The sequence below is a fragment of the Haplochromis burtoni genome, unplaced genomic scaffold (assembly GCF_018398535.1).
Source record: "Haplochromis burtoni strain Fernald_Lab_line unplaced genomic scaffold, NCSU_Asbu1 Contig_289, whole genome shotgun sequence".
Classification (NCBI taxonomy): domain Eukaryota; kingdom Metazoa; phylum Chordata; class Actinopteri; order Cichliformes; family Cichlidae; genus Haplochromis; species Haplochromis burtoni.
The window spans coordinates 73,359-89,278 of NW_024582650.1; the positions used below are offsets into that span (position 1 = coordinate 73,359).

Here is a 15,920-nt window from a genome sequence, read left to right on the forward strand (position 1 = left end):
AGATTTCAGCCTCTCCATATACTGACCACTCTGTTTGTCGTTTTTACAGTGAGCAGTGCCACCCTGTGGTTGAGAGAACGCTGCCTATGAAGACCAAAAAGGTGCAAATAAGAATTGGTGGTGAAACTAGGAAAGAAAATAAGGCAGAGACATGTGAGAGTGTCAAAGATGACAAAGATCTCCTGACCTGGTCTCCTGAATTAGGTGGAAACTGATCCTGGACTGGATCCTGATTCAGTGCCCTCCTCCTCATTTTTCTGCAGAGTAAAAGCAGTGACCAATAATGACCACATTTTAGTTATATCCACCTGTTTCGTGTCCATTATCACATGAGAGTTGGTTAGTAAATTGTAACAAACTCGAAATCTTATAGTGACCACAGGAAATGCAAAATGTCTATCACTGTGAGAAAACCCAGACAATGAAGGCAGTCACTATTTGTAGCTATATTTTTTTAACATGTTAGATAATGAACTGAATTATATATTGAATTGTATTAAAACATAATTTGGAAACAACACGAACTGAAAAATCATACCAATAGAAAACATGAAAACTGTCCTTGGAAGCCTTCCTTTTTTGTATTGTAACACTTTGTAATACAGCTCACTTTGATATATATATAAGTACAATACTGTAACTATATACTGTTACACTCTTGTGCTTGCTAACGCGCTGTAACTTACCACAAGTTAAACATAAAAATACCAGGCTATACCTGGTAAATGTTTGTGTTTAGTTACACCTATGATCCAGTTATCCTCGAGTTATGAATTCAGCATTACAATTTTGTTGTCCTTCTTATTGCTCGATCCTGTGTTGTTGTTGGATTGGTTACCTGTGTACCACACCATGATTACAGTACTGAAACATAAAAACTAATACCCAGACTCATGGATTGTTCTTTTTTCTTTGTTCTCCAAAAGCTTTTAAGTATGATGAGCCTCTGCAGACTGGACTCTTTTCTAGTTAAAAAAAAGGAACATAGAGGTTGTGGTTGGATAGAAAATGGCCCTTGACTCAACTTTGACTCTAACCACAAACACGTCCTCACTACTGACATTTCCTCTTTTCATCCTCTACTGCATAGAAAAATAAGTCAAGCTAAAGCACTCAGGGCTGATTCACCTCTTTTAATTTAGATTAGATTTGTGGTGTTTGCAGAAATAGTGAACACACAAAAATTCACAACACGCTGCATTTAGATGCTTCAAATCCTCAACATGTACGTAAAATTAACTGCTCGGTCAACTAAAAAATAATCATTGGTAATTTGAGATGAACTAACTCTTTCAATGCAGGCATACACAATAAAATTGTTGTTTAATAATGAAATCCGTCTTACAAGCACTTCTGCAACAGTTCTGCATCAGCATAACAAAGAGCAACATTCGTGCATGCATCATGAAGTTATAAAAGTTGTACTCACCTGTAGAGGAAGACAGCTAGTGTGATACCACACAGAAGGAATCCAATTGCAGGTGGGAGTATGTATAGAAAATATTGTGATGAAATTGATTCTGTATAAAATCAGCAGAGAATTCATTTAAATGGCTTATTTGACCTTTACTAGAAGTTGATTCGATCTGCTTTTTTCCTACCACCTGTGGGACTTCTCAGACAAAGTTAAACTCCATGTAAGCTGTTTACGCCACGTCTGCTGTTATGTTACATGTATAAAGTCCTTCATCTTCAGGTTGAGCGCTAAGAATAATGAGCTTTGTAGGAAACTCATGATTTATTTTCAGTCTATGCAATGAGAAATTTGAATGGGTGCGATTCAGCTCAATGGAATAATGAAAAACAGATCTGTTGTTGGTCCAGGAGATTTGTGTTGCATTTGTCTTGGATATGTTGCAAGTCAGCGTCACTGAGTCTCCTCGGGACACCAGCACAGCTCTGTGGTCGTCTTTAACGAACTATGTAGCATCATCAATAAATGTGTTCTAAGAATAGTTAAAGGAGACAATCATTCAATATAAAATTCTATCTGCACTTCATCTATAGAAATAAAAAATAATCGTATCTCTGAAAAAATACTTAAACACAAATGTGTCTTTACCTGCAAGACATGCCACATCACTAAAAGCTCGAATGAAGAGCAGTGCTGCTTGGTTTAGTTGAACATCATGATCATCAGACAGAGAGAGAAACAGACCTGAACTTCCTGTCAGCTTTATTTGTGTCTGAGGAGGAGCCACAAAAGGGAAGTGGCAAGTTGCTTTATTTCTGAATTCTGAACTAATGTATGTGAATGTGTAAATAATAATTAAATAATATAACATGTCAATGTTATACAATGACTTTAAAATTAGAAGGTTGATTCAAAGTTTAAAGGTTGATTTAAAAATATATAATCTCACCACTAGGTGTCAGTAGATTGCCGTTTGCAGTCAAATGAACTGTGTGTTGTTTCGTTCGCTACCGACACATCACTAGTCCATTGCACTAGAAAGTACACTAAAAGCAAAGGAAGCTATTTCACTTACCTGTTATGTTCAGTGTGTGTGTGTGTGTGTGTGTGTGTGCGCACTGGAATTAACGTGTTACTACTTTTAGGAAGAGAAATCTATTTAATTGTTCTCACACAAATAGCCTACTGATCTATGCCACCTGCAGCCAATTAGTAACAATATTGTTTAAATGACCAAGATAACATTGCTTTCAGATATTACCTGCAAATGTAGAAATTGTCAGCAAAGAGCACTGTTGAGATCTATTTTAGTCCGAACTGTAAAACGATTGATCCAATGTGTCTTTTCTCTGGTACACTTTGTTTTCTGTTCAGCTTTTCACAGAATTCTTTTCTTCACAGAATTACAGTTTTTTACAGACGCTAGGACACATTTCTCAATACTTAGGTCACTTTTGCAAAACTCTTCACACAATCCTCCTAACTGACCGTCAGCTTGGCAAAGCAGTTCATTTCACATTCAAAATGCACTACAACTACCAAAACACTTCATTCAGGGGCTTCTTCGTACGTCGCTTACTACATCCAAGATCAAATGACACATCCAAGATCAAATCATCGCGCTAACCGTGAGCTCGCTAATCCGGTTCCCCGAACACACCTGCTGTTGACGATTACTACAGCTGGATGAAGTAATGTGCGATCACTGGGTGTCGTAAAAGGGGCTACGCATCGATAGCAGAAACAGTGATCGGCAAGCCTCTGATTGGTCGGCGAAAATGTCGAAGGGGCGTGCTCGGTATTTTCCGGCAGCAGAGCAAGAACTCATGAGTGAGGGATTTCAGGAGTTTCAGAGTTTAATTAAAACGCAAGGGAACACTGCAAAGGCTGCAAAAGCAAGGAGAGAGGGCTGGCAGAAAGTTGCTGACAAATCAAACTCGTAAGTAATGTAATAATAACAATAATAATGGAGTGGGTTTATATAGCGCTTTTCAAGGCACCCAAAGCGCATGACAATACCACTATTCAGTCACTTTATTATTTAGCCTATTTATAGATTTATTATATTACACTATATTATCCAATATTATATTACATTATATTATATTGTCATATTATATCCCCTTTCACATTAGAGCCACAACAGGACCCACTAGAACATGGGAACAAGTAAAAGTGAAATATAAGAATATTCTACAGAATGGTAATATTTATCACTTATATTGCTTTTACGTCTCTTGGAAAGAGACCCTGAAATAATCTGTTAGTTTGTTCATAACAGCAACCAAGAAAAGGGCAGAGCAAAAAAAGACAGGTGGTGGTCCTGCACCCCCTCGTCAACAAGTTGGTTAAGTAATAATACCCTCACGGGAATATCGATATCTCTCTATGAGCACACTGTCGCGCTGAGCTAAAGGATCCTGTCTGTCCCGCAATATACGCTGAATTCTGAGGACTCTCCTTATCAATCTTGCACCTTCCGCAATGGGTGGCTCGCGTATACGGACAGGACATGGCTGGACAGGCTTCCCAAATCCACCTTCGCTTTTATAGCCGTGGTCTCTCATCTTGATTACACGAAGTAATTTACAATTGCTACTCTGAAATATGAATTACATCTGTAATAATCACATACATGTAATAGAATGTTAATAGTACATTTCCCTTTTTTAGGAAATGACCTGTATGTATCTGTGTGACATCAATAACAGGATCAAGTGCTGCATTATCTTTAGTTACATTGATGTTATTTATTTGTGGTGAAACGTGGTCGGAATAGTCGCTGTTGCTTTCGTATGATGACGCGGACATACCTGCGTGGCCGCGATCTAATCCTGTTTACATAAAGTAAACCTGCTCCCGAGCAGGTTTACGCTTACGGCTCTGTTGCTATGACAGCAAGTCCCGGATGAGCTTCGGGGAACCGAACGATCCAGGATCACGCGAAATCGTCAACAATCTAATCCGGCTAACTACTTAGCGAGGTACGAAGAACGGGCCCCAGGTCTCAAATAAACTCATTCTTCCAGAACACTAGCAAAGGTTGACAGCCGACAAACACACTTTGTCACCCACAAAACAATGACCTAAAAAACACTAACAACATGTAGCATTACACAGTGTTTTCTTGTGTAAAACAAGGACACATCTCTGTTTATAATTTCAATATATGTTACTGGAATGAATCAGACATCATGCAGAATTCGTTAATATTTGTTTATGTATTTTTATTTTTTTGCACTAAGTAATCCCAAAATACAAGAATTTGTATACACACCATCCACTGATACACATACAATAGTAATGCTAATCTACTCGGTCTTCTCCATTTGGCCACAGGTTCTCATCCACATCACATCTTATGTCATCTAGGGCAATACACCTAGGAAAGAATCTTCTGGCTGCCAGAATTGAAGGAGTTGAAAAATTGAAGGAGTAACACCTGTGTAGATGTTCATCTACAATGAGAATCAGCTGTGGCTGGTTAAACTGCATTTTTAGATTTAAAATATGTTTCAATAAAATATTGCTGTTGGATTTTGCTGTCTTTTCAAGTTTTGCATTGTGTTATTGTTTTGGCCATAAGTTTAACAGTTTTGAAAACAGTATGTAAGCACATGCAAAATGTCCTGTACGTACAAAGATTTTTGGCAGTTGTTGTGTCTGAGTGAGAAGATAATTCATGAAATTTGAGAGATGTAGTCATTGAATGCATTTTGTGCCAAAACAATGATAACTGGTCCTCAGTTTAGCCCACATAGACTTCTGTTGTGCTCACTGTGTGAGGAGTTTTGCAAACGTGACCTAAGTATTGAGAAATGTGTCCTAGCGTCTGTAAAAAACTGTTAAGATGTATTAGCAGTGCAAGTAATGTTAAGTTACACAAACCTTCCACACACATTTTTTTAAGACTTCTGCCACAATGGGCTCTAAATGGGTTCTATAGAAAAATGGGCCAACACAAAGCATAAATGACTGATTCATCCTTTGAAAAATAGCATTTATTTAGGGTGCTCACAGTAATGCAGAATAAATAAACTATTGTTTATCTTTTATTTAAGCGCAAGATTTTTTGCTTTACCACTAAACCACGTTGTATTTGTTAGCACTTAAAAAAAAGTGTATGTATAAATATTCTTTTCCCACTTTATTTCAAAGTGCTAGTTTCCCATATTTAACTGGTTCACCTCACAGAGTAAATTAAATAAGTATACCAAAACAGGAGATGAGGTGTTTGAGAGTTTGCTTTTAATGTAACGCGCGGCGACACTAAAGCGGTCGCGCCAGAATGTCACGCTAAAAAGAAAGATTCTTTAAAATACAAGGGGGAGCAAGCGAGTCAGATACCACGGGCACAGAGAGGAAGCAGGTCTGATCAGAAACAGTTTATTACTAGGCCAGGGAGCACAAATAAAAACACCCTTAAAATGTACGTAATAAAATGTTGTCTCTACTAAAACAAAAACAATTCTAAAACCCGTAAAACTACCATTTTCTACATTCACTAAAACCCCCCCTGCTATAATTATGCCACATGTTCATTATGGGTCCATCAGCAGGCCAGGAATTCCTTCTTTAGAGCAGAGTCCACGCCAGCCTCGTCTTCGGCAGACAAGAAAGAGCCTCCCATCTTCTTGTCCTTCCGCTGGCCCATCACTTCCCAGCCCGGCTTGCGTTCTGCACCCGAATCCATCATGCGACCACCGCCACAGCTCCCCTTGCGTCGGTGTCCTGACAACATAACAAATAGGGGCCAGAACAATGGTCCCAGAAGCGGCCCTGGCTCATGGCGACCCTCTCCCAATCCAGCTGCACTCAGTAAACAACAGTAGAGACCCTACACAAATGCAGGCAGAGGTAAACCTCTGCCCTGCTGCCAATCACACGCGTTGTCTCTTACTGTTGCCGTTCCATGAGGTCGGGACTGAGCCGCCGCGTCACGCTGACCGGCTCACATTAACCTTCCAGTCTGGGGCCTCTCTCCTTCAGTGCTCAGCTAACCTGTTTTTAAAAGGTCTTTACACAGCTGATAGGCCACCTCCGGACACACCCCTGCCTCAGCAGGTGGTCCCTATCAGCTAATTTGTCCCATGTGCCGCCAGTCCACAGTGGATAAAAACCATGTCACATAAAACAACACTCATAAATAACCACTAAAAATCAGAATAAAAACAATATGCAAGATAAATACAAATTTCCACTGTGTGACATTAACACTGTCACAAAATATTTTCTAAATATATTATACATAAAATGCTTCTAAGTTTGTTTGAACTCAGTCATCACATTTGATGTTATCAGCCAATAATCATGAACCTTTAATTCTCTAAATGTAAATCCCAAGTATTCATCTTATTTTATTCAACCTTTATTTAACCAGGAAGATCCCATTGAGATTAAAAACCTCTTTTTCAAGGGAAACCTGGCCAAGATAGGCAGCAGCAAGTATCTCACGGTTACAGAAATTACACAATTAAACACAGACAACAACAACACACTCAAGCAAAAATAAAAAAATAAAAAAATAATAAAATAAAATTTGATAAAATTACAATTATTATATAATTTACAGTGACAAGCAATCCAATTGACACAGTTTCATGTTATGGAATTGCCTCAAGGATTCTTAGTTTAGTTTTAAAAGCACTTAATGAAATTAATTCTTTCATTTTCCAGTCGCTCTGCAGCTCATTCCAAAGCCAAGGATGCTAAATAGACAAAAGCTCTTTTGCTAAGTTCAGTTTGGGCAAATGGAAAAGAATGCAACAAGTAACATTGCAGACGAAGAGAATAACGACCAGCATGTTTCATTGCAAGCAGGAAACATGTATAGGAAGCCAAAAATCCAAGTATTGCCTTATATATAAAACTGTGTAGGTGAGAGTTCCTCCAACTGGCCAAAGCAGGCCATCCTACCTGAACAGTATAAATGGTAAATGGCCTGTATTTATATAGCGCTTTACTAGTCCCTAAGGACCCCAAAGCGCTTTACATATCCAGTCATCCACCCATTCACGCACACATTCACACACTGGTGATGGCAAGCTACATTGTAACCACAGCCACCCTGGGGCGCACTGACAGAGGCGAGGCTGCCGGACACTGGCGCCACCGGGCCCTCTGACCACCACCAGTAGGCAACGGGTGAAGTGTCTTGCCCAAGGACACAACGACCGAGACTGTCCAAGCCGGGGCTCGAACCGGCAACCTTCCGATTACAAGGCGAACTCTCAACTCTTGAGCCACGATCGCCCTATAACTCACATTAGTGAGTCTGAAACTTACGATTAGTGATGAACCTTAGAGAAGCATGAGAGACAGTATCAACCATTCGAAGACATTGAGCAGAAACATTCAAATAGAGAATATCTCCATAATCCAGCACAGGTAAAAATGTTACAACAACAAGCCACTTCTTTGTATAAAAAGAAAAAGATAGCTTATTTTGAAAATAAAAACTCAGTTTTACTTCAGACACACAAAAGTTTAAGGCCATCTTTTAAATCATGCTTATCAACATATCAATTTAGTGACATATTGTGTCTTAACAGATCCAATTCAGTTTTTTGAGCTGGAACCTGAAGACAGACATTCACACCTATGTGCAATTTAGAATCACCAATTAACCTAATATCACTAACAGCAAGCCTTTGAACTGTGGGAGGAAGTCAGAGTATCTGGAGACAACATTCAAACTCCACATAGAAAGATCACGGCCAGGTGGTGGATTCAAACTCATGACCTTCTTGCTCTGAGACAACAGTGTCAGATAAATAACCAAAAATATCAAATGTTCAGATATTATTTGCAGATACAGAAAGTGTTAGTTGTAGCAGCACAAATGTCAGTCCAGATCTCTTTGAAAATCACCAGCAAGTTACCTGGAGATCTTTACACAACAGTCATAATTAATGACTGAATGACTTTAGTTTTGTGCTTGTTATATACTTACTTATACTACTTGGAGATTGTGTATATATATGTATATATATCCATTTTCAGCTTTATGAAAATAATCAGGTAATAATAATAATTAATAATCAAGAGCCAAAGCCTAACTTAATACCTTTATGACAAAAATAATAATTTTGAAACAGAAGAAACTAGCAAAATGTAACAAAACAGTCAAAATTAACAATGAAAATCAAATGTTTTTACATAAAATTATACACACAAAAATGGGAAAAAGAAGTCTATATGAGGTTTCAAAGAAATGTGTAATGTTTTCAAACTCAATGTGACCTTTCTCCTGAGCTCTCCTTCCACTCTATACCTTGTTTCCTTTTCAGCTTTTATCTGGACTTTCTTCTTGTCAGCACACTAAAAGCCACTGATTGAACTGAGTCTCTCAAAGTGATTCCTGTCCTGTACACTGCAAAACTTTGAGGTTGTGGAGGGACCACCTATGGATTGAAATTGTACGTAAACTTAATCTTTAAAAAGAAAAATAGCAAGCATGAAGGTAGGTAAGAGAAGATATGAGTTGAAACACTTGAGAAATGAAAATCTGAGTAATAATAAAGTTCCTCTAACCTTTCCTTCCAGCTGAACATGATACTGTACAAAACTCAAGATCTCGATCTCATGAAGGTCGTGGTTCGGGGTCCTGGAGCAGAATCTAATGAAAAATAAGTCAGAACTTTATATATGACTTATATGTTTTTTTGTTTGTTTAGGGGCTTTTTTAGAGATTTGTTTTCTCATGTATTCAGCATTCCGGGTGTCTTTTTGAACTAATTTCCTGTGTACCAAGTCTTGATTTACAGCTGTGAATATCATCAATTTGGGGAGTGCATTTCAGTAGTTTTGTATGTTCCAGTAAAATCTTTTCCCCAAACCGAGACACCATATAAGCTCTGGTACCAAGACTCAGTGCTTCTTCTGTGTTTTTAACCTTTCATGCATGAATTATGACAACCTCGAGGCATGAAAAAAAGAAAAAATGTTCATTTCTTTCAACATGTCCTATTCAAAGAGTTTTTTACATGTCCGCTTTGGTGGACAACATACATTTTGAGTTGTGAATTTGACAAATGAATAAATAATATACAAAAAAATAAAAATATTTTAAAATACATTTTAAATATATTTTATAACAATATATAAAAAAAAATATAACCCTGCCACCCACTGGAAGAACTAAAGGTACTGTTCTAGTTTCAGAGTGGAAACATGAACGTTGAATGTGTACCACAAAGAAAATGTCCCCAGAGTCAGTGAATAACTCTGAGCACTTTAACCACTTTTACCACTTCTTCACGACTTTCATTTCCTTTTCTCTCTCTCAATGTATACAAAAAGGGCCAACAAAAAGCACAGAGGGTGATTCAAATCTTTAGAAGTTTACAGTTCTTACAGAAATAAAAAAAAAATGTAAACTTAAAAAATAAAAACTATTTCAGCTCAAACTTGATAATTCTGGTGTTCTTCAAGCCTTGAATAAATTTGAAGGAAAAATAATAAAGTATCTCAATATGAAATGATAAGTTGGTGAGTAATAAAAGAAACTACATACATCCAGACACATTTATTTTGTGTTTTATTTTTTATTGAACACACTCGCTGTCGATGGATGCAGTTTTGGTATTTTGCTCCATCACAGTTTGCCATGTTTACTGGCAGAGCTGGAAGCGATGAGAGATTTTTCAGCTGCGTTCTTCTTCTGGTATGAACATTCAGCCTGTGGCTCCTAATATAGTGATATTATTATTTAGTCTTTTTCTTATTTGGTGCAGCCTCCAAACGTTTCAAAACCTGGTCATAAAAATAAACTAAACTGCATGGTCAACGTGATTTTTTTTTTTTTTTAAATTCGGGCAGACACAATAAAAAATGGTCTTTGAGCTTCATGGTTGAATCAGTCTTACAAATACTGACAACGATTCTACAGCCAAACAGAAAAGAGCTACGTTCATGCATTCATCATGAAGATTTTCTTACCTGCAGAGGAAGACAGCTAGTGTGATGCCACATAAAAATAATCCAACTGCCGGTGGGAGTATGTGTAGAAGATACTTTGATGAAGTGGATTCTGTATAAAACAAAAAAAAACCCAGCAGTGAATTCATTTAAATTGGTTATTGAAGTGATTGGCAGTGTTTTTTGTCCTACCCACCTTTTAGGTTCTCAGACACAGTTAAGTTCCATGTAATGCTGCATATGCCACTTCTGTCTGTTATCTTACACGTATAAAGTCCTTCATCTTCAGGTTGAGCACTAAAAATAATGAGCTTTGTGGGGAACTCGTGATTTAATTTTTGTCTGTGAAATGAGAAATTTGAATGTGTGCGATTCAGCACAATGGAATAGTGAAAAACAGATCTTTTGCTGGTCCAGGTGATTAGTGTTGCATTTTTCTCAGATATATTGCAAGTCAGCATCACTGAGTCTCCTCTGAACGCCAGCAAAGCTCTGTGGTCGTCTTTAAGAATCTCTAAAGTTAAAGGAAAATAATACATTTACAATTATACTTGGATGAAGTGGAATCTGCATTAAATCAGAAGTTAATTAATTTAAATTTCTTGGTTGACCTTTACTAAAAGTGATTCATCTGCCTTTTTTTGCTACCCACCTTTGGGGTTCTCAGACACAGTTAAATTCCATGTAATGCTGTTTACGCCATGTCTGTCTGTTATCTTACACGTATAAAGTCCTTTATCTTCAGGTTGAGCACTAAAGATAATTAGCTCTGTAGGGAACCCATGGTTTATTTTCAGTCTATAAAATGAGAAATTTGAAAAGTTGCGATTCAGCTCAATGGAATAGTGAAAAACACATCTTTTGTTGGTCCAGGAGATAAGTGTTGCATTTCTTTCAGATATGTTGCAAGTCAGCATCACCGAATCTCCTGTGGACACTAGCAAAGCTCTGTGGTCGTCTTTAGCAATTTCTAAAGTTTAAAGGAGACAATCAGTCAATGTAAAATTATATCTGCATTTAATCTACTTAAAACCCACACAAATGTGCTCTTTACCTGCAAAGACATGCCACATCACTAACAGCTGAATGAAGAGTAGTACCACTCGTTTTAGCTGGAATATCATGACTGCAAGACAGAGAGGGAAACAGACCTGAACTTTACTGTCAGCTTTATGTGTATCTGAGGAAGAGCTGTAAAAAAAAAGAGGAAGTGGTTTGTTGCAGTTGAAACTCAACACAAATGTATGTGAATGATGTTTTTTGAGAAAATATTTTGAAAGTAATATATACAATATTTCAGGTTCACAACAAATTGTTATTGTTCAAACATGGAAAGTGAAGTGGGAATATAATTATACGACAAATAATTGTCTCCTATACTTTAATCACTCATGTGACTCACTTGTGTAGAGAGGCAACTTTGAACTGCAACACTATATCACCACCTCTGAAAATGACACCTAAACACTGTGGTGTGCTTTATATTGTAAAGTTGGACTGATTGGTTCACTGCAGTAAAGACTGTGTACTTCACACAGTTGTGAAATTTCAGAAAGTTTGATTTTTGAAAGAAAAATGAAAGGACCCAAGGTTTCCCAAAGTTAGATATATCAATCACCTCTACCTTACTACAGACATTTCTTCTTTTCAGTGTCTTCCTTGGCTGATTCATTCTTTTAAAAATACAAATAGTTTGGGGTGCTCACTAAATTAATATATTTATTTTATAATTGGAGAATTTCTCGAGTTTGAATATTTTATAAATAAAACGAAAGTTCAATTTACCCATTTTATCTGCAGTTCATCATACATATTATTTATTAGTATTTTTATTTTATTTTACTTGTATTTTTTAACACTGTACCTCAAACTCTTGTTATAGTTTCTTATATTTACAAGCACCCCCAAAATTTGCAGACTTGCACAGAGATGGTAAAACTCTGATGACTGATAATGGAGATGAAGACAACAGATGACGAGGACAGGGAGGAACAGGGGTTTAAATGCACCAAGGAGACAGTCAGAGAGAATTCGGGACAACTGGAGACATTTAAGGATGCAGGGACTGACAGAGACAGGGAAGAAGTCTCATCGTGACGAGTAAAGTTTATCTTGCCTGGCTGGGCAGTTCTCTGGGTGCTCAGCACCCTCAAAGCTCTGATCCTAGAATCGCCCCCGCCTGCCACGGGGTGAGCCGCCTGGAAAGCCATTTCCCGGCAACTTTGCAGCACCAACAACTGCGGTGTGTCTCCTCCATGCGAGTGTCAGGCAGGGGTGGATCTAGAAGGGTGGCATGTGGTGGCAAGTGCCACCCTAAAATGATCTCTTGCCAACCAAGTGCCACCCTAGTTTTGCATATGACAGTGTTGATTTTTAAAATAAAATAGCCTGAACATTTTGAGCGTAGTTACAGTTAACAGTGTATAGAAATGCTAAAACTGAATTTATTGCATAGTGTTACCCCCCTCCACAATTAACAAATGGTTCAGCCCATAGCAACCAGCTCTTTTCTTGTTTTCAGTAGCAACCAATGCTTATGATTGTGCCAGAGCACATTTTGAACAACACCATGGGGATTTCAGATTTCACACAGGTGGTTGGTTGTTACACTCTGGAAATGGAATGAAGGTGAGTGTTATTAACCCTCTGGGGTCCACAGACACGCTGCACCTCCAAATCACATGACTGATTTAAGCATAGCAACAAGGTGCAGCCACGCTGAGTCTCTATTTCAGCCCGTGTTGAAAATTCGGACTGTAAAGTATACACCGGTTTTTACAATTTAATTACACCACATTTAATCAGGGCCTTCAGAAGGCCCTGAGTAAATGTGGTTATCCCAGCTGGACTTTTGTCAAAGCTGGGAAGGCACCTAAAGAAAGCTCCAGCCGATCCAGGAGAGAAGGACAACCGCTGCCCAAGTGAAAACCTGTAGAGATCCCATATGTGTCAGGAGTATCGGAGCAGTTGAGACGCATTTTTTCTAAACACCGGTTCTCTGTGGCTTTTAAAAACAAGCTGCGCCAAAAATTGGTCCACCCCCAAGGATAGAGTCCCCCGACACAGAGTAACATAGTGTACGCTGTTAAGTGCCAGGAGGATTGCCACGATTTATACATCGGGGAAACCAAACAACCTCTGGCGAAGTGGATGGCACAACACAGAAGAGCTACCTCATCAGGCCAGGACTCTGCAGTCTATTTACACCTACAGGCCAGTGGACACTCTTTCAATGATACACATCTTGGACAGGGAGGAACGCTGGTTTGAGCACGGAGACAAGGAGGCCATTTACGTGAAAAGGGAAAGACCATCTCTGAATCGAGGAGGGGGCCTAAGGGTACATCTTTCACCATCTTACAATGCTGTGATTGCAGCCATTCCCCAACTCTCTGTGAATGGTACTCATGGCCATTGGTCAGTGGTCTTTGATTAGTGGGTTTTGGTCAGTGGTTGTTGATCAATGGTCATGAGAATTTGCATAATTAGGCTGGTTTCAGTCATTATGCAAATCCTCTTTCGAGGATGCCAATGTTCACATTTTGGACAGAGAGGACAGATGGTTTGAAAGAGGAGTGAAAGAAGCCATCTATGTCCACTGTGAGCGACCATCTTTGAACAGAGGCGGGGGTTTACGACACCAACTCTCTGCCATCTATAATCCAGTTTTGAGATCCCTTCCCAGACACCTTAACGCCCACTCACATCCTGGGCCATCTGACCTCAGGAATTCGCATGATAAGGTGGGACCAGGTTTCACAATCCCGAAACTCTGGCTGATTGGGACCCACACCCAGTTACACACCTTGGCTCAGGCGATTAGAGGATCATCAGGGGGTCCTTTTGTCCCTCTGTGGGGGGATACTCCCACTAGGTTTATATCTGGGACTCTCCACCATTTGACCTTAGAACTGAAGAAGCTTCTCGGATGAGAGGTGAAACGTCTTCAAGCAACTTAAAGAAGTCCAGACGCTTTTCTTTGCAAGCTCCTTTGACTACGATGACCTGGATGACTGAGAACCTTCACAGTCATTATGCAAATGTACTGTTTACAAGATTTGGGGAAACCTGCTGTCAGCTGAGACTGAAAAAGTCACTTGGATGAGTGACGAAACGTTTCTCCCACAAGACGCTACGTCCAGATGAACAGAATCAACTTTTGGAGAATATAATATGTCAGTCTTAAAAAGTCACTTTAAAATTTGGAGGTTGATTTAAGGCACAGTGTCTATCTGTAATCTCGCCACTAGATGTCAGGAGATTGCAGATTGCAGTCAAATTAATTCTGTGTTCTTACTCCTCTCATTTCAAGTGCAACTGGAGGGGTAGTGTGAATGCTGTAGCACAAATACTCGACCACTGCTCATCTGCAGTGATTCTACCAGAAGGAAATATTTAAAATCCAAAAGATTATTGTTTTATCTTTGTTTTTATTGGATATGCTGCAAGTCAACATCACCAAGTCTCTTCTTGACAATGACGCAACTCGTCTATAAAAATATCTACGATCTAAAGAAAAAAATTAATATAAAAATACAAAATGTCAAAACAGAATAACTAAACTCCAAAAATATACATTAACATAAAAAAAACTTTTGTTCGTTTGCTATTTATTACTGAATATTTAAAGAAACCTTACTAAGCAAACATGTACTACATCCACATTAATGAACTATATAAAATACAAATAATTATACTCAAAATTATTGCAAGTATATTAAAAAGCAAAAGTCTGCACTTTGCACTTTATTTTTTCTGCAGTGAAACTTCTTTAAAAATGCTTAGAAACAACAAAGCAAACAAAATAAATAAATAAAATTACAACACTGTTGTACAACACTCAGAGAGAGACCTGCCTTGGTGGAGTTCTGAATTTCCTGAGGGCTTATTGTAGGAAAATGGTTTAGGGAGCTTGAAGTCCTGTATAAATAAATATACTTGACACTCTAAAGACATCCACTATGCCCATTCCCTGCTCACATTTTAATACTTGGACTACTGAAACCGGATTCACAGTTTCGAATACTGACACTGCGCTTTGGTGCAGACCTGCAGTTTATTTAGTTTAGTTCTCTTCATCTTCCTTTGATGCAAACTTTCTCCTAACTGGGTGCTCCTTGTGAACACACAGATTGGATGGGAGTGGTTGGAACTGCTCTATTCGTGGCCAGAGATGTGTTTCTGAGTTGAAGAGGATATTGTAGCCCTGTTGTCCTCCTGCTTCCCTGAAAAACATCCATGTCTCTGTCAGGGTCCTGGGTCTGAGCGACCCAAGGACCCTGAGCAGTTATGGAGTAATATTATAATGTATGTATTTTGTATTGCTGTCCCTCGTTCCCTCGTGTGTGTGTGTGTGTGTGGCCCTGGCAGGTGATTGGCCACACCTGAAGACCTTGACAAACCTGCAGCTGATCAGGCCTGTCGGAGGAGCTACTTGAGAGTGTGGTGGAGCTCTCTCCGACGCTGGATCATTGCGTGGCTTCACGTTAATCTCTCGACCAGTTCCTAGTTTGAGTCTGCTGCATTATTGTGTGTCTGACGGCTTCCTCTCTCTTATGTCCCCAGGAGTTGTGGGGAGACGAGAGGA

At 38.8% G+C, this 15,920-nt stretch overlaps 1 protein-coding gene across 1 annotated transcript; it reads right to left on the reverse strand.

Annotated features, from left to right (window-relative positions):
* Positions 1-7,579: 7,579 nt before the first annotated feature.
* LOC106633736 lies at positions 7,580-11,491 on the reverse strand. The gene is made up of 6 exons (XM_042227885.1): positions 11,388-11,491; positions 10,986-11,303; positions 10,530-10,847; positions 10,355-10,445; positions 8,948-9,032; positions 7,580-8,817 (listed from the first exon to the last, which is right to left on the reverse strand). The coding sequence occupies exons 1-6, from the start codon at positions 11,455-11,457 to the stop codon at positions 8,707-8,709; spliced, it is 993 nt and encodes a 330-aa protein (XP_042083819.1). The 5' UTR covers positions 11,458-11,491; the 3' UTR covers positions 7,580-8,706.
* Between the last annotated feature and the right edge of the window lie 4,429 nt (positions 11,492-15,920).

Coding starts and splice junctions, on each gene's coding strand:
- LOC106633736 (XM_042227885.1), bottom strand. CDS start 11,457: ATGATATTCCAGCTAAAACGAGTGGTACTACTCTTCATTCAGCTGTTA. Junction 10,848..10,985: donor TGTGTCTGAGAACCCCAAAG/GTGGGTAGCAAA, acceptor CTTTAACTTTAG/AGATTCTTAAAGACGACCAC. Junction 8,818..8,947: donor ATGTTCAGCTGGAAGGAAAG/GTTAGAGGAACT, acceptor TTCAATCCATAG/GTGGTCCCTCCACAACCTCA.